The 19,014-nt window shown below is 36.0% G+C and overlaps 1 protein-coding gene across 7 annotated transcripts in view; it reads left to right on the forward strand.

Annotated features, from left to right (window-relative positions):
* The window catches only part of ZFX (zinc finger protein X-linked), a 41,074-nt gene extending 22,519 nt beyond the window's left edge, over window positions 1-18,555 (forward strand). For 6 of the 7 annotated variants that reach the window (XM_020903069.2, XM_020903067.2, XM_020903068.2 and 3 more), the window contains exons 4-8: window positions 10,328-10,477; window positions 10,697-10,840; window positions 11,327-11,479; window positions 12,011-12,151; window positions 13,003-18,555. In XM_020903069.2, the coding sequence (XP_020758728.1) occupies window positions 10,328-10,477; window positions 10,697-10,840; window positions 11,327-11,479; window positions 12,011-12,151; window positions 13,003-14,186 (1,772 nt within the window). In that variant the 3' untranslated portion in view covers window positions 14,187-18,555. The remainder of the gene's footprint in view (window positions 1-10,327; window positions 10,478-10,696; window positions 10,841-11,326; window positions 11,480-12,010; window positions 12,152-13,002) is intronic. The other variant, XM_070462390.1, reaches the window with a different exon arrangement.
* Window positions 18,556-19,014: the final 459 nt, after the last annotated feature.

The following is a 19,014-nucleotide window of genomic DNA, read 5'->3' on the forward strand; positions in this document are numbered from 1 at the left end:
GACCCTAAGGTATTCTACCTTGGGAGATGGCTGCCTGGTTATGCTGTTACCTGGGAGGAGGAATAAATTCAATGGAAAGAAAGTGATTTAGGACCTGTTTAAAGTTTGGGTTGTTTGCTGGGAACAATCTGGTGGATGTTTCTGTGGAAGTTAAAAATATGAATTTGGTGCTTTTGAGAGAGTTTGTGACTAGAGAGGAAGAAATTTGGGACAAGAGATTGTATAGCTGGTGTCCTATCCTATCTGGAAATGGATGGTGGGCCCCAGAAAGTGCTTATCAAATAAGGATGTCAAGTATTGATCCTTTGGGAATTTAAGAAGTAGGCAGAGAAGAGCCAATGAAAATCAGGAAGGTTTAGGAAAAAGAGGAAGAGAAAAATCTTTAGAGTGTTTTTAACACAAAGATAAGAATTGCTAAGAGTGTCAGTCACTGAGGAGGGAGTGGCCTTTTTCTTTAGGCAGTTAGGAGGTCATTGGTATCTTTCAATGAGCCTTTGTTTTTATTTTTGTGGAAAGGCAACTTTATTTATTAATTAAATTTCTTTTGTTGTTTATTTATTTTAATTGGAGGATAATTATTTTACAGTATTGTGATGGTTTTTGCCATACATCAACATGAATCAGCCACAGATATACATGTGTCCCCACATCCTAAACCCCCCTCCCACCACCCTCCCCTAATGTATATCCCTAATGTATATTACCATATGTAAAAAGATTTTTATTTTAACTATTGGGTGTAATATAGGCTCAAGGATGTATAGTACAACATGAGGAATATAGTCAATGTTTTGTAATAACTGTAAATGAAAAGGAACTTTAAAAATTATAATAAAAAGTTATTGGTATCCTAATTAGAATAGTTTCAATAAAGCATGGGCCAGTGGAGAGGGCATAGAGGAGATAAGCTATAATGAGTTGAGAAGTTGGTGGAAGTGGTGGAGTAGGTGAAGCAGTTTGTATAAGTTGCCATTTTGGTCACTGAAGGGACAGAAAAAGCATGAGTACAGGTTTTGATGGTTGGCTGGATGGTAGAAGTGTGTTGAGCATTTAAAGGTTTATAGGTGCAGAACACAAACTGTTGAACAGGAACTGAAGATAAAGGAACTAACAGGTGGAGCAGATTCCAGAGAAGAGGAATGGAGTAGGGTCCAGGGCAGTGGTGGAAAGCTGATAGGTGAGTCCTAGAAAGGAAGAGTGAGAGAGAGGTAGTTAAGGTTCAGGAAGATTGGAGAGCCTGAGACAGTGAGTTTAAAAGGAGTGTTTGAATGTTGGGAGCTATTTTCTCTGTGTAGCAAATACACCTGCTAATATAGAAGAACCTGCAGAGGTTGGGTGGGAGCTGAAGGGTAGTAGCAAAGGCCTTTATCTTATGGGGATGGGCCAGGATAGGAAGCTAAGAGCCTATAAGATAGATTGCTGAACTGCAGGGGCCAGGTGAAATTGGGCGACTTAAGTTTATTTGTAAGATGCATTATTTAAAAAAAAAAAAGATGCATTATTTAGTATGAAAATGCTATTTTTAAATGTAACTGCTAGATTTTGTATTCCCACAACTAGGCAACCCAAGGGCAGGGCTGGAGAAGGGAGAGAGTTGGGTTCATTGTGCTTTTTGAGGGGACAAGGATCTTTGTCTCCATCAATGGAGAGAAAGAACTTTCCATTCTTCACTTGTCTTTCCATTTTCTGCCCTGTCTTAAACCTGTTTTCTGAGGAGGAAAATGCAACTAAAGGTTCGACCTTTAGTTGCACAGCATCTCACTTTATTACCCTTTTAAGAAGTCAACTCTTCAAGAAGGTTATCCAAAAAGCCAGAAGTTTCTTTAGTAATGGTTGACACAGTGTACTAGATTCTTGGATTAGAGCTCAGACTTGCAAAATTTTTATTAAAAAATCTTTGTAATCATCTTTTTTGGGGTTTCTGCTAATTTATATAGATTTTAATGTTTCCTGAAAAAGTAAATACAAATGGATACAAACTGCTATTATACTGTATTTCAGTATATTTTATATATGTACATAAAAATACATATTTTAATATAAAATGCAATTTTACTTTTTGTTTCTTTCTTTACTTTTAAAATAGAATATCACACCCAAGCTCAAAGAATATAAAAACACATATATATTAGTACAAGTTCTTATCCCCCTATTTTACTCTAAGGAAATGGTTGGATTGGTTTTAAATTGGGTTTAGGGATGGTGGCTTTTGGAAGTTTCTTTTGTCTTCTCTATTACACAGACACTTCTTCACTGTTTTCCTCTACTCCACACTGTCATCCCTTTTCCCTTAATCATGTTAAACTGTTGACTTTGGAATCAAACCAGTTGAATGCCTTGTAATTAATTAGCTTTTCTCTTGTTTCTGCCTCCCAGTAAAGACACTTCTTTTATGCTGCATTTTAACTTAAAACCTATATTGATTTCAGAAGTTTAGGATTGAGAGGGCTTTGTGCCAAACATATACAGGAATGGTCTGATTTTATCTGTGATAGAGAATGCTGAGATTCCATAATTAGCAGTCAGCTTTAATGCTCTTCATAACATGATGAGAGATGGTGGTATCTCTGAATTCCTGTGATGTTTATTCATTACTTGATAGGTCAAAGAAGAATATGAACAGATGTGCAAATATTCTTCTCATTAAAAATTTCAGGAAGTCATTGAATCGAAAGAAAGAAAGATAGCGCTAAGTCGTGTCCAACTCTTGCGATCCCATGAACTGTAACCTGCCAGGTTTCCTATGTCCATGGGATTCTCCAGGCAAGAATACTGGAGTAGATTGCCATTTCCTTCTCCAAAGGAATTAAAGAGACTGCTAAATAGCTTTCATAGACTTTAGTGTCCGTCTTGGCAGATTTCTTCCCTCTGAAGGTCTCATTTAAAAAGATGATGACATAGCAAGTAGTAGTGTTGTGGGTAGTGTACAATGGCACACTCTTTTTCACAGTATAAGCTGCCTTTGAAGTCAGGATGATCTTTATCTTTGCCGTCTAGATGTTGTGATTGCTTCTAAATTGTTTCTTGAGGACAAGAACTATCTGTTGCATCTTAGCTACTTATGTATCTTCCCCATCAAACCCTTTGGCATATTAGATGTGAAATATTTGTTGAATAAATGAATATATGAATGCTATAGCTGAAAATCTGTGGACATTATACCTCATCTAAGATATTAATGACACGTTTCTTCCCTATCAGTAGCTGTGGCTCTTACTTGGTTCTGGTCAGGCTAGATTTGGTAGCTTTGCTTTATGGCACTTAGGAGTTTTTTGTCTCTCTGAAAGTGGAGTGTTTGAATCATCCACTTGTTACTCAAATTGTTTCTTAAGTTCTCCATTAATTTGAGACAGCTTCCAGACATCCCTAATTTCTTTGCAGTGATCTTCACCCTCCTACAGTTTCACTTTGCAGCTGCGTGTTCAAGATGCTACTTGGTGAAACGTTAGTTTGTACAATAGGGAAAGTTAGAAAAGGTCTGGTGATGATGAGTTAGGCTCTACCTTGCAATAGCTACAGGAAACAAAATATTCTTTGGGTGCCTCTGATTGATCAACAAGATGTCACTCTAGGTCTTGTTGACATCTTTCATGTCTTTTAATTAGAACAGTTAGATCGGAGATGTATAGGAGTTAGGTACTCCTTTCTAATCCTAGATTCAGTTTAAGTTTTGAAATAAACTTTTTTAGTAACAGCTTTATGCACATACCGTACCATTCACCCATTTTTAAAGTGTGCAATTCAACAGTTTTTAGTATATTCATAAGCTTGTGCAGCTATCCTCATAATTAGTTTTAGAAATTTTTTCATTTCCCCGAGGAGAAACCCTGTATTCTTCATGTATCACTCATATCATCCCTCTCCATCCTCTCCAAATCTAAGCAACCATTCTATTTTCTGTATTTGCTCATTCTGGACATTTCATATAAATGGTATCCTATAATATGTGGTCTTCTGTGTCTCGCTTCTTTTACCTAGCATAATGTTTTCAACATTTATCTCTGTGGTTTTTTATCTATATGTGGTTTGATTGTTATCAAGTCAATGTGAACAATTTTTAAAACTTATCCTAAGAGAGATTTATCCTCTTGTCCTAAGAGAGATTATTTAGTTGGAGATTTGTAACAGGTTGGTAACAACAAAAATAAGTAATAGTAAATCTTCACTAAATAATATCTTTGTGCCTGAACTTACATTTTGTTACTTTCAGCAACCTTATAATGTTGGTGTTATCACTGTTTTACAGATTGGTTAACTGAGACTCAGTGGAAGTAACTTGTCCAAAGTTACATATCCAGCTAGCATTCGGGTGAACATTTGAAATCAAGTGTGTTTTATTCCACAGTTTCTAGTCCCTACTCTAATATTGCATTTCTTCGTGTGTGTGTGTGTGTGTGTGTGTGTGTGTGTATAAAGTTAATACTACAAAGCAGTAGAGTTTGGGATCAGTAGTATTTATTGGTGGATAGTGGAGGCAAATAAGAGTTGCAGTGATTTACTAAAACTTACTGTATTACTGCCAGTATCTACATTAGGAAATAATTTAAAGGGGGCCTAAACGCTTTCTTAATTACTTACCCATTATAGCAGAATCTACCCAGACAGCGCTGATGCCCTATTCCATTATTTTTCTACCACAAAAATGTTATTTTTTCAAAATAGGTTTATAATAAGTGAATTGTATGTGAACTGTTGTTTTACTCTTGCCCATGTTTACTTTTTTTGTATTTATTTATTCACAAACATTATTGATAAACTACGATAAGCCAAGAACCATGCTAGCTGTTAGAAATAAACAGTGAAAGTCTCTGACTTTTTAAAGTTCACAGTCATGGAAAGAAGACAAACAGACACAGGTAACTACTGTTGAGTGTATATATAACTGGATGTACCAAGTATTTTGGAAGCACTAAGTGAAAAGATGTTAGGACATTTGGGATACACTTGAGTGAGCTAAATGCCATAGAAGTGTTATAAGCCCAAGTTCTGTGGAAGCTTGCTTAAAGACATATCTGAATTTATTTCATTTCTGCTACTGCTAAGTCACTTCAGTTGTGTCTGACTCTGTGCAACCCCATCCCTGGGATTCTCCAGGCAAGAACACTGGAGTGGGTTGCCATTTCCTTCTCCATATTTCATCTCTACTCCTATGCATTTCCTTCCTTCCTTATATTGTTTTGAAGCAAATTCCACCTATCATTTCATTCGTAGGTGTTTGAGTATATAGTTCTCAAAGACAAGGATTTTTAAAAAATGAAACAGTAATACCATTATCACATCTTTAAAAAATAGTGTAGTGAACTTAATTTGAAAGGGGAATGAAATGTTCGGTAGGCAGCTGAGAGGGGAGGAATGGAGCATGCTTAAATGGAAGGAGCTGGAAAAGAGAAGTTCAGAGACTTTTGTTTGGGGTACAAATAATGTGTTTGCTGACGCAAATGAAGGAAGTGGTGAGAAATGAATGGCACAATAGGGAAGGGCACAAATCATACAGGCTCTTAAATATCTTGTACTAAGAGGGGAGTTGTTAGAAGGTTGTAAGTAGATTAATAATAACATGCCTAGATTTACAGTTTAGAAAAGTAACCTTAATGGTCATGTTGAGAGAAGACAAGGTAAGAGTAAAATCAGAAACAAAAAAAATACACTATCAGAGGAGGTTGTAGAAGGCCAGGTGAGGAACAGCTGATGATAGTTTGAAATAAGGTTCTCTCAGTAGAGTTTGGCAGAAACTGCTTTGTGACGTATGTCAAAAGTAGAATTTGGATTAAATTTAGAGTTGAGGAAGGGGGGGGAGGTTGAAGCGCCCTCTCAGGGAGCTTTCTGTGCAACTGGGCAAATGGCAAAACCATTGCTGGAGGTGGAGCACATGTAGATAAGCTGAGGGTCTGTCTACAGAGTTCACTGTCCAGCCACAGTGTCAACTGTACCCCTGAGGATGGGGGGTGTGGTGGCCTTGGCCTTCTAGTTTAGGTGTTTTGACCAGTTGGTCTCATGTTAGCTCCTGATTAAGAACAACTTCGTAGTGAAGACATCCAACTAAAAGTTGTTTGGGGAATGATTAAATAAATAAATCCAAACCCCTTTATGTTTGATGCATAAACTCTGAGGATCAATACAGTCAAAGGACTTGTTTATTGATTCTAGGAGTTACTAGCACAGGAGACATGATAAAATATTTGTTTATTCTACGGGCTGATTCTTGAATGTGTATGTATCTTACCATTTTTTAAAATATATGTGCTCTATCAGTTTTCTTCCTTAAACCATTTGATAAACCACAGCAAAATTTCAGAATTTAAAAAATGCATATCCACATGGGAATATTTCTGAAATGTGAGGAAAAGTCTTTTATTTATTGAACTATTACAGAGAAGATGCTTGTTCTAATAAAATTCAGAAAGATTTGTGTTAATCCATAGAAAATTATTGTCTTTTTTACTGTAGGCATTCTGAAATTAACTTAGAAATCACAACACTAAAATTATAGGGAATTAAGAGCTTTCAGTTTAATGTCCAGTCTGGATATCAGTTAGATTTGTACTAGGAATGAAAAGTGTTAGTCACTCAGTTGTATCCGACTTTTTGCGACCCCATGGACTGTAGCCTGCCAGGCTCCTCTGTCCATGGGATTTCCCGGCAAGAATACTGGAGTGGTTGCCATTCCTTTCTCCAGGGGATCTTCCTGATCCAGGGATCGAATCTGGGTCTTCTGCATTGCAGGTGGATTCTTTACCGTCTGAGCCACCAGGGGATAAAGTGCTCAAATAAGATAAACATGTTTAGTCCTTCCTTATCCCCACCACAAAAAAGATTGAGTTAAAAGTTCTACATCTTGAAAGTCTTAGATAGAGTTGGAGCTTCAGATTGGGCTTGTGATTCATATTTACTATTTACCTGCTTGAGCCCTGGACAAAAATTGTCTGATAGCTTGCTCTTGGGACAGATCTCTGCTTACTTGATGGGATTAATGGGAGTTGGTTAGTGGAGAGGCAGGAGAGAGGGAGAGAGAACATACCTGTCCTTTCATAGGGATGATAGAGAAGCAGCATGGTGTTTGGAAATAGCATGTGTAGCTTAAGAGTCAGCCAGCCTTCAACTTGGATGCCATGCCTGCTGCCTATGAGCTGTATGAATTTGAGCAAATTACTAATTTCACTTTTTTGAAGTCTTGTTTGTGAAAAGGCAGTAATACTATCTGACTGACAATGTAGTTGTGAGAATTAGAGATCATGCACACCAGGCTTTCAGCACAAAGCATGCCTGTCAGTAACTACTAGCCATAGTAATCATCCACACAGAGTCTCTCTGTTGGTGACATCCATTGGGCTAGCAAGACTAACCCTGGACTGGCTTCATTTAAAACCTTTCTGTTGTCCCATCAGGGCATTTTTGGGTAAAGGCAGCATAGGGTGGAATTGTAGCTGTCATTCCTCTTCCCCCTGAATTTGTGAAGAAAGCAGTTCTTGGTTAACTAGGTTTAATTAACTATGTGTTTTAGACCAATTCAGTGTAATTTGGCCTATATTTTTCATTAATTATATCCCTGATGCCATGTTGGAGGTCACTGTAACTTAGGGTGGGCACTTGAATGGCTCTGATCCTGTCTACAGAGACTAAGTACGCCTTTGAACCTTTCTAGGAGGAGATCAGATTATAACCAATTCTTTGAAATATTTTATAGGCTATATAATAGAATTAAGTTGAAATTTTAACCCCAGAAAGAGGATTCTTGAGGAAGATAAGAGAGGAAAGTCTAAAAGTGAACTTCAAAGTTAACTGATAACTTGGTTAGGTATGGAAGTCTAGGTTGAAATGAATTTTCCCTGAGAATTTATAATGGCTTGTTTCATTGTCATCCAACGTTTGGTTTAAGAGCCTAATGCCATTTTTATTCTCATTTCTTTGTAGATATTTGTTTTTCTTCTGAAAGTTTTACAGATCAACTTTTCATCCCCATTGGTCTGAAATATGATCACAGGTTGTATTTAGTTAGGTGTGGATCTTTTTTCATGTGTTATCATGCATGGTGAGCCTTTTGAAGATTCATGTTCTTCAGCTCTCTGAAATATTTTATTTAATATTTTGTGAGACGAATTTAAGTACATAGTTTCTAAATTGCACCAACCACATTTCAAGGGCTTAGTAGTCAAATGTGGCCAGTGCAGATATATAGAACATTTTCGTTGTCACAGAAAATTCTGTTGGTTAGCACTGACCTGCAGGCTCAATGAAATTGCAAATAATGTGATCTCTTAAAACTCAGAGAAGAGATACAGAAGAGGTTCAAAAAATGTATTATAAGACAATAAACTGATAGAAGTTGAAAAGTAAGAATATGATCAAGATAAAAGCCACCATAGAAATAACTATAAGAATAAATATGCCTCAGTATATGACCAGGGGCAGAGGGATACCTGACTTTAGAAAATCACAAAAATGAAATGGTTAAAAATACGAAGATATAAATGATTATGGGGAAGGTGGATAGAGATGGGAGACAGATAAAGGAGACAAGTGCACATAAGTGAAATTCCAGAAGAAGGGACTAACTGAACTAGAAAAATACTTAAAATGGAAAAAATTTTTCCAAAATAAAGATTAGAATCTTCAAGGAACTTTCCTGAAATAAAGATTAAATCTTTCTTTCAAGTTGACCAAATGATAAAACTACTAAGTCATAATCACAGTGATGTTTAGGGAACTTTGAGGATAAAGTATTATAGGGACATCCACACAGAAATACTCAGTGCTAGAAGACAGTGGAACAGTATCTACAAAGTTCTGAGAAACTGTAACCTAAGGATAAAGTATGCCTGTATTTTGCTGTAGTTTTGCTTTTGCTAATGAGATTGTTGATAAGTCAAATTTTTCTTTAGCTTTTAAGTTTAAGATACTAAATGGGATGTAATGATGATTATTACATAAGACTTGGCAATATTGTAAAGTAATTAGCCTCCAATTAAAATAATTTTAAAAGAAAAAACTAGTAAGAAAATTTACTAACTAATGATGTAATCTCTGGTTAGTGAGACTATTGGTGATTTTTTTTTTTAATACCAAATTATATGTAGTGAGCATACATTTCTTTAAAAATCTGAAGATGAGGACAAAGGTCTTAAGTTCTAAAGACAGGCACCTACTCACTCTCTCCCATCCCTTACTTATTTACTGATGGGGCTAATCACATATCATTTCAGAGCTTTCCTTTCTTTTTCTGGAAAAGGTAAGAATCAAATGGAATCAAACTATATAGAAATGCTAAGGAAATTGCAAAATGCTATGCAAATGATAGTTATTATTAGAAGTGGTCTTAATTTCCAGAAATTATGCTCTTCTGTTTTGGAGAGGCCTTATTCTGAAACTTTAGTTCTTCATTACAACATTAGGAGGAGGCACTTATGCAGAAATCATATGTGTGATGACTCAATGTTATGAAAGCCTTCTTTGTCTGTTTTTAGAAATTCATTTTTAATGGAATCTTTAAAATCACAGTGAAATTTTTAGTACTTAATAGGACCACCAAAGTGTTTTCTTTTTAAAGCAAATCACTTCTGTAATATTTCGTATTCAGAATAATTTCACAGTTTAAGTTAGTAGACACATTCTCAAGGTGAAAATCTGAAGGTGAATTCTACTTGTGTAAAAGACTAAATAATGAAAATAGATTCTGCTTTATCAATGGAAGAGATCCATTTGTTCAGTTTTCATTTGGGCTTCAGGTTCTGCAATTTTAATCCTAGATAGAACTCAAGGATAGCCCTCTTCCCTGTGCATCCTACCTCTGTCCTGATTTTTGAGGCCTTGTTGCATTATTGCAGTAGACTCAAAAGTGTTATCTCTGCTTTGTGTCTTGATCCCTTTGAAGCCACCTTTCTCATGGCCATCTACTCTTCCACCATCTACAGCAGACGTTCTTGAACTGCTGATCAGAATTCCCGGGGCAGGACACCTCTAAATCTGTCAGGTTCTGCCCCTGCAGTTTCTGATTCTGTAGAACTGCTTGGCAGTGCCCGTGTTTTTAAGTTTCCTGAAAGATTGTCATACCTGACCAGACTGTGAAACCTCCTGCCTATCAGAGTCAAGTCTGAACCCCTCTGCCTGGTTGTACAAAGCCCTCCGTGACCTGGCTCTATCTTAGTAGTTAGCCATGTTTCCAGTACCTGTTACAATCAGTTTTGCTTGTGTACTTGTTGAGGTAAAAATCATCCAATTTTATGTGAATCAAATTAAGAGATTATATTTTTAAAAAGGGTGTTTGAAAATGGTAACATTTTATTTAAATATCTGTTGTTATTATTTATTATATATTTCCTGCCTTTTTTAGTGGATGATGCTGGCAAAATAGAACATGATGGTTCCTCTGGAATTACCATGGATGCAGAGTCAGAGATCGATCCTTGTAAAGTGGATGGCACTTGCCCTGAAGTTATCAAAGTGTACATTTTTAAAGCTGACCCTGGAGAAGATGACTTAGGTAAGAGAAGACCTTCAGCATAGTATCCATCCTGATCAAATACTTCACCCTATTTACTGTTTGGTGGTTTAGACAGTGAATATTTGTAATCTTTTCTGAAAATAACCTTTTAAGTGAGGATTCCAATATAGCAGTAGAAAAGTGTGCAAATGTAATAAGTAAAACAAGTGGAAATGAAGTTTTCACATAGATTTTTGGAGCTGTCATCTTCCCTGATAGGTGGGACTGTAGACATTGTGGAGAGTGAACCTGAGAATGATCATGGAGTTGAACTACTTGATCAGAATAACAGTATTCGTGTGCCAAGAGAAAAGATGGTTTATATGACTGTCAATGACTCTCAACAAGAAGATGAAGATATAAGTAAGTAGGTGGCCTTTTTGTGGGAGAGAGTTTTATGTTCCTGTAGCTCTTTTTTTTTTTTAAATATGGCCAGTAACTGGAGGAAACAAGTAGCAGTATTATAGAGACTATGATTCTGCTGTATTCCAAGAGAAACATCAATGACTTACTCTGTGTGCTTAGAATATGGCTTTAAAAGCAAATTATGGAACTGTATTCAAAATCGTATAGTAAACCATAATGGAAAAGAATATGGAAAAATAAAATTTAAAGAAAGCAAATTATGTAAAAGAATATGGAAAAATAAAATTTAAAGAAAGCAAATTATGTTAAAAGCCAAGAAACATGATTCATTCAACAAATATTGATTGAGTGCTTACTATGTGAAAGCTGTGTTCTAGGTCTATAACTTCTTTCTACTTGTCTATTAACCAAATTCACGTGAAAATATCTTTCCTGTGATCTCTGTAAACATGGTCACAGAAGTTTCTAAAATTTTCTACTTAGATGTTGCTGAAATTGCAGATGAAGTTTATATGGAAGTGATTGTAGGAGAGGAGGATGCTGCTGCTGCTGCAGCAGCTGCTGCCGCCCATGAGCAGCAGATGGATGACAACGAAATCAAAACCTTCATGCCAATAGCATGGGCAGCAGCTTACGGTAAGTCCTGTCGCAGCTCTTGGGATTGAGTTGGTTTTTTAACGTGAATTCATGATAGAAAAGTTTCTGTGGTCTTAGGTTTCACAAATCTGAAATACCAGCATCCTGTAAGAGTTATTTGATTTGAATAAGAATAGAGGAAGATTATAAAGTCTACTTTTTGTCTTTATTTTTAAGAGGAATTTCCTTCATGTGTATATCATGTAGAAGGAAGTAGTGCAAGAAGTACACAGGCTTTCAAGCTGAAACTTTTCATCTTGATTATATGTGGCCCATGACTTTACAGTTTGGGGAGACAATAAGAGAGTCCATGGGGCAAAATGCTGACATATATTTTTTAGATATGGAAGCTAGGCATTTCTTACAGTCTTGCTATAATAGATGTGGTCATAAAACCCATTACCTAGAATGGGGAATTTCCGTCATTCATGAGTATCATGGCTTATTTTCGTTGTTATAGTTAACAAAGAGTCCCTAATTCTTTATAATTTATAATACTGTATAATTTTGTTTTTTAATGCACACTGTTAGGTAATAATTCTGATGGAATTGAAAATCGGAATGGCACTGCAAGTGCTCTCTTGCACATAGATGAGTCTGCTGGACTTGGCAGACTGGCTAAACAAAAACCAAAGAAAAGGAGAAGACCTGATTCCAGGCAGTACCAAACAGGTGAGGGCATACGAGTTCCACAGCGCAGCGTGCTTTGCGAGCTCTCAGATGAAACTCTAATATGTATCCTTAAAGGTGTTGTGATGGCATTTTAGCTGCTAGACCACATAGAGTTTTTGTGTATTGAATTTAAAAATATAATTTTAAGAATTCAGTGATATTCATGAATGATTTCCTTGGATTAAAACGACAACAGCGAGTGGATCAAATGTAGATTTAAAAAATTCAAAACTTGGGTGATTTTTATGTGGCCATGCAAAGAAGTCCCTGAGATATGTTACAAGCAATAACTTTTTTAAAAAAATGAACATATTTAAAGAATCTGATTATGTCAGCATAAAGCAGGAATAATTTACAGAGCAGCAGGACAAGTACTTCAGTTCATGTGGCATATTCCTGTCTATTCTTATATGCTGATTTGCATACTAAAATTTTTTAGACATCTTTAAGCTTTACTGTAAATTGACATAACTTATGTTGTTAAGAATAACCAAAACAGCAGTTGTGATTATGAAAGTTTTTTATCAATAATTTTCCACCAATTTCTTAATTGGTATAGCTTCAGTTGCTAGTTGGTAAAAGTTACATATTTATTTTGTTTATTTTTTCCAAGCTGAAGGGAGTGAGATTGGTACAGTCATACTGAGTGGAGTTTCCAGACCAGGTTCCCTTCATGATGAGACTGCTAATCTCTTACGTTGAAAAACTATAAAAGAAATGTTAAGCAGCAAGTAGCCTAACATAGTAGGAGTATTTGCCCAATAATGTTCAGAACACACACTTTAAATTCTTGAAAAAACCAAAACAGAATTTGGTTTGATCACTCATGCTCCTTTCTTTTCCTTTCTTAGCAATAATTATTGGCCCTGATGGACATCCCTTGACTGTCTATCCTTGCATGATTTGTGGGAAAAAGTTTAAGTCAAGAGGTTTTTTGAAAAGGCACATGAAAAACCATCCTGAACACCTTACCAAGAAGAAGTACCGCTGTACTGACTGTGATTACACTACCAACAAGAAGATAAGTTTACACAATCACCTGGAGAGCCACAAGCTTACCAGCAAGGCGGAGAAGGCCATTGAATGCGATGAGTGCGGAAAGCATTTCTCTCATGCTGGGGCTTTGTTTACTCATAAAATGGTGCATAAGGAAAAAGGAGCCAACAAAATGCACAAATGTAAATTCTGTGAATATGAGACAGCTGAACAAGGGTTACTGAATCGCCACCTTTTGGCGGTCCATAGCAAGAACTTTCCTCATATATGCGTGGAGTGTGGTAAAGGTTTTCGTCATCCATCAGAGCTCAAAAAGCACATGCGAATCCATACTGGAGAGAAGCCGTATCAATGCCAGTACTGCGAATATAGGTCTGCAGACTCTTCTAACTTGAAAACGCATGTAAAAACTAAGCATAGTAAAGAGATGCCATTCAAGTGTGACATTTGTCTTCTGACTTTCTCAGATACCAAAGAGGTCCAGCAACATGCTCTTATTCACCAAGAAAGCAAAACACACCAGTGTTTGCATTGTGACCACAAGAGTTCGAACTCAAGCGATTTGAAACGACACATAATTTCAGTTCACACAAAGGACTATCCCCATAAGTGTGACATGTGTGATAAAGGCTTTCATAGGCCTTCAGAACTCAAGAAACATGTGGCTGCCCACAAGGGTAAAAAAATGCACCAGTGTAGACATTGTGACTTTAAGATTGCAGATCCGTTTATTCTAAGTCGCCATATTCTCTCAGTTCATACAAAAGATCTTCCCTTTAGGTGTAAGAGATGTAGAAAGGGATTTAGGCAACAGAATGAGCTTAAAAAGCATATGAAGACACACAGTGGCAGGAAAGTGTATCAATGTGAGTATTGTGAGTATAGCACTACAGATGCCTCAGGCTTTAAACGGCACGTTATTTCCATTCATACAAAAGACTACCCTCACCGTTGTGAGTACTGCAAGAAAGGGTTCCGAAGACCTTCAGAAAAAAACCAGCACATAATGCGACATCATAAAGAAGTTGGCCTGCCCTAATAATACTTTTGCAGAATTTTGTAGAGATGTTGGCTTTGAAGCAGAAAAATCATTTTAAAAGCCAATCAGTCTCGTTCACATACAATACTGTATATTGATTTATGCTGTGTACAAATAGATTGCTTCTAGTTGACTTTTTTTTTTTTTTTTTTACATTTTGTTCAATAGTGTGTTCTGAATTCTATTCAGTTTGTTTAATAAATGGGGAAAAGCAGCAACAAGCAAGTTGCTTTTAATAAAGCAATCCCTGATTCTATACTGAGTTTTTCTATCTTAGAAGTTTTATATTTATTTAAATATTTACCTTGCTTACCTTGATGGTACTCTTCTAAGATCATTTAACTTAAGGTTAAGGTAATTTTAGATTGGTAACTCTGAAAGTACTCATTTTGACTTATTTTTTCCCATAAATTTCTCACAATAAAATTGTCAGAGACATCTACTAACATAAATGGGAGATTTTATGGTCAGGTCTAATTATCCTAACATGGAAGTCATGTACTCTTCTTCTTTAATATTTTCAGACCACGTGACAATGAAAGTTTTCATTCGAGCTTTTGCGTCCCTGGCATTGCTGAGTGAAGAGCAGTGGCTGGGTTCGGGTTTACCTTTCGTTTTGTTCAGCAGACAAAATATCCTTTCAGGGGGTGCTTTCTTTGGAGTATTTACACCTTTTGTCAGCATAGCAAACTTTTAGAAAACTTTATTGAAAAATTTTGCTTGATCCTGTTGTATTTTGTCTGTGCTGCTTTGTGTTGGAATGGTTGTGTGCTACAAATGAGACTTACTGAGGACTGCATTTGGAATCTCCTAGAGGTAATTCGTGGCTCATAGGATCTTTTGCAACTTTATATATGTAAATTTACCCTGACTTATGTATATGCACATATATATGACATGTATCATGTGTATCGTGTGTATTGCTTATTTTACATATTTATACACACAACCCCAATTAGTAGTTGTTTAAAATCTATAATAATGAAAAGTATTAAATTTACAATAACATGAAAGATGCAGGGATGCATGAGAGAGCATTTTGTAAATCATGCTCTTTGGAGAGACTACTCAGGTGAAGAAATAGAAGGAAAATAAGGACACTAGTATTTTTAAAGAGTAAAGGTATTTTCTTTTAAATATCTTTGGTAACTGAAAAATAGAACTTAAGATGTTTCTACATAGAATGTTTTCATATAACTTCAGCTTCATGCCTTTATATTTTTCTGAAAAGCTAATGAGTATCCAGATATATACTCCCTCAGTTCTCTCTGAGAAGCCTGTGAGGGGACTCTGTGTCACCAAGTGAGGGGACTAAGGAAGCAGCGGTTCCATGTACCACAGAATGGGTGCTAATTACGACTTCCACTTGGCAAGTTGAGACTGCTTGTTACTTCTCCGTACAGCTAGCAACCTTTCAAAAATGTAACACTCAAGTTGGCTTTGATTAGAAGGTAAAGGTGTATTCTCAGTGCATGAGAAAATTTTGAGGCCTTATTTGGAACATCACCAAGTCTTTCACAGTTGTGTTTTTCTTTAGCAGTTAACTTTTTTTTTAACAAATAGACATGATTCAGGGTCATAAATACATAGAATGTACCTGGTTACTTAGAATTTGGTTAAGGTGAATTTTGGAGAACAGAAAATAGGTTTTGGGGTCTCTTACATTGGCTGTTGACACATGAGTATCTGGCACATCGTGGGAGATTTTGGAATTCTTTCCCCACTTATTAGCTGCCTTGCCACTTCATTATGGTGCTCCATCCCCTTTGTGCTGTTAGGTTTTTCGCTTTCATCTTTCTCTTTGCCATTGATACTTCTTTGCAAGAGTTATATTTTTAGGGTTAGAAATCTAATAGTATTTGGCAAGCCTCTGAAGTGCTAGATTGATTGAGTCCATTTCTAAATCAAGTGCTTTAGGCTGGTATGAACACCATCCTTGAATGCCAGTAAAAGCCAAGGCATAGAAATGCCTGTGCCCTTTTGCCCCCCGTAACATGCTTTTTTTTTTAAGTAACTAACAATTATGTGATTCATTGCCCTGCAGTACAGTTGAAAGCTCTGTCTGTTTTTTTGTGAGAACCTTTAAAATCTCCCTTAATTTTTATTTTTCCCACAAATAGTGTAAAAGAAAACACAAGTGAAAGTGGAAATTTATTACTTTTAAAACATCCTGTAAAAATTAATACAGAAAATATAATTGGTCATTTATATTTTTTTAAATAAACTGAAAGATAAAGAACACAACAATTTACACACTTTATATTTCTCTTACATGGTCTGGAATCATACACCGTTCTTTTCTTTTTAAAGCACAATATTGAAACCTTTAAAAGGTATTTAAGGGTTTGGTCAAGTGAATATGATAAAATGGTATTTGTCTGTATAAAGAGAAACTGAAATCGTAGTCACTGTTATGTACTGACATTAGTTACAACCTAGTTTTAATTCTTAAAACAATTTTGATTAGCAAAGCTAAAAAAATGGATGTTTCAGTTAAATGTTTTAAAGAGGTACAGATTTTTACAAGGACATAATATAAGTTATTGTTCTGTAGAAATATCCTATTAAATATTGTATGTCCCTCCCTCTGTACACTTTGTAAAAAAAGTAAAATACATAAAAAGAAAATCATATAGGGATGTGTGACATTATTGTAATTGTGTACTTGAGAATAACGTGCAAAAATAAAAATCAGAATATTTTCCTGTTAATGTTTAGTCTATTTGATACCAGTACTAAGTTAATGCTTTTTCTTAAAAAAAAAAATGTACAGTTTTTGTAAACCTAATAAACATCAAAAGCAGTGGATTATTTTCCTTTCCCCATTTCTTAATTCCTTACATGCCACAGCAGAATGCACAATGCTTGATCGCTTTGAATTTTGTGACTTGGATTTAAATACTACTAATATTTCAGTTCTGCAAATTTGCAAGTAACATTTCAGAGAAGTTAAGAGGTGATTGGGAAGTCCTTTGATGAGCATGTCCTTGAAATTCTTTTTTTCTTTTATCTTCATAAAGGATTTGTTTTATTAGCATCTCTAATTCCCCCAAGATAAATATCCCCACGCATAAAATGGTTTTTGAGAGCACTTAAAATTTACTTCAGCATCAGTCCGATAGCACATTTAATCAGTGGGGTTGTCCCCACCTCCACAGCAAAGCCCTGCCGTAGAGTTAGCCCTTTGTACACAGTTGGAAGGCTTTAGTAGACACTAACATCCTAGAGAACGGTCATTGTTATAATAAAAATCAGAAGTCAGGTAAAAGTTATCAGGAGTCAGAAAAAAATAATAAAACAGATTTGAGTCATCTTTGATTTTTAAAGATGAGATCTTACAGTTATTTAACTGTTGGAACAAGTGTTTCTCTAATAGTTGAAACACTAATCAAAATTTGAGGTAAATGATTAAGGAAATATGGTGAATGTCACTGTCTAGAGCCATAAAAAAGAGAAAACCATGCCATGCTGAAAAACTTAATCACAATAGAACCCCTAATGGATAACATCTTACTCGTCTGATCCCAATCACAGATAATGTACTGCTCTCTCCTCTGGGAATCTCGGTATTAACAATTTCCTTTATTTCTCACAAATTCTAGGATTCATGTAAGGAAAAGCTTTATGAGTAGTTGAAATCTTACAAGGGTGTTAGTTCAGGGCAGTGGTTTTCAAAGTGTGGCCTGGTAGCAGTGGTGGCATTATAATCACCTGGACTTTGTTAAAGATGCAAATTCTCAGCCCCACCCTAGGTTCACTGAATCAGAAACTGGGTGTGGGACCCAGTCAGTGACCTGTGTCTTAACATGTCTTAACATATGACTGTGATGCATGTTCAAGTTTGGGAAGCACTGCTTTAGAGCACTTAAGGAACTTTAAAGATGACTGGTGCATTAATTTTGTGTAGTAGACAACACACACACATGCCCTAGAAGGAAGCAGTGATGGTGAAATGGGACTCAATTTATACGTTCACTTTCATACCACTTTATACCCCTTTTGAAATGTGAGCCTGTCAGTAAGTCTATCTTTTAGTACACATGTAAATATCCTGTATGTACTTCATAAATCTTGTATGGCCTCCCCAAAGTTACATTCCTCAAAAGTAAATAGAATTCAGAGGAAGGTTCAAGTAAAAAAGAAAGGCTGAAAAAAGTATGTGTTGAATTGGCCCAGCAGTACTTAAGTAGTTCATTTGCCACATATGCAGCTGTTAAGGTCACATTAAGTTTGCCCTTTTGGATTTTGTTTTATCTTTTGTGTATGTATTGTTTGCCTTTTTCATAAAATAACTCTTGGATTTGTTATATATTGTTCCTGTTATTTTTGACGCCTTTACTATTGTAAATAAATTCCTATTTTTAAGTTACTCTAGTGGAGTGTTGCCTGTAGACAAGGGCTACACACACACACATACACACACACACATGGACACGAGGCTTAAATCACACAGTTAATAAATCCCCAACACAGTACAAGCTGGAAGTAATGTGACTCCTTCAGTAGTTCAGCACTTCTAGGCCCAATGAAGGTATCAGTGTTATACCTAGATATAGCATCTGCACCTGCTCAGACTTCAGAATCTTTTTCATGGCCTCTGATGGAAACTCTTAGTCAACCAAGTTTGAGGTCAAAGTAAAAAAAAATCAAGAATTATTTTCCTTTATTTTTCCTGTTCCCTTGGTCTCGAGTTACTTGTGTTGCTGATACTGGTGAACACAAAGGATTTGCCATTGTAGTGATGTCAAGAGAGGCCAATTTCTGCTTTTCCTTCATGCTTGTGATTGACTTTGAAAGCAGAACCCATTTCCCTTTGCCTGAACTCTGA

The sequence above is a fragment of the Odocoileus virginianus genome, unplaced genomic scaffold (genome assembly GCF_023699985.2).
Source record: "Odocoileus virginianus isolate 20LAN1187 ecotype Illinois unplaced genomic scaffold, Ovbor_1.2 Unplaced_Scaffold_4, whole genome shotgun sequence".
NCBI lineage: Eukaryota > Metazoa > Chordata > Mammalia > Artiodactyla > Cervidae > Odocoileus > Odocoileus virginianus.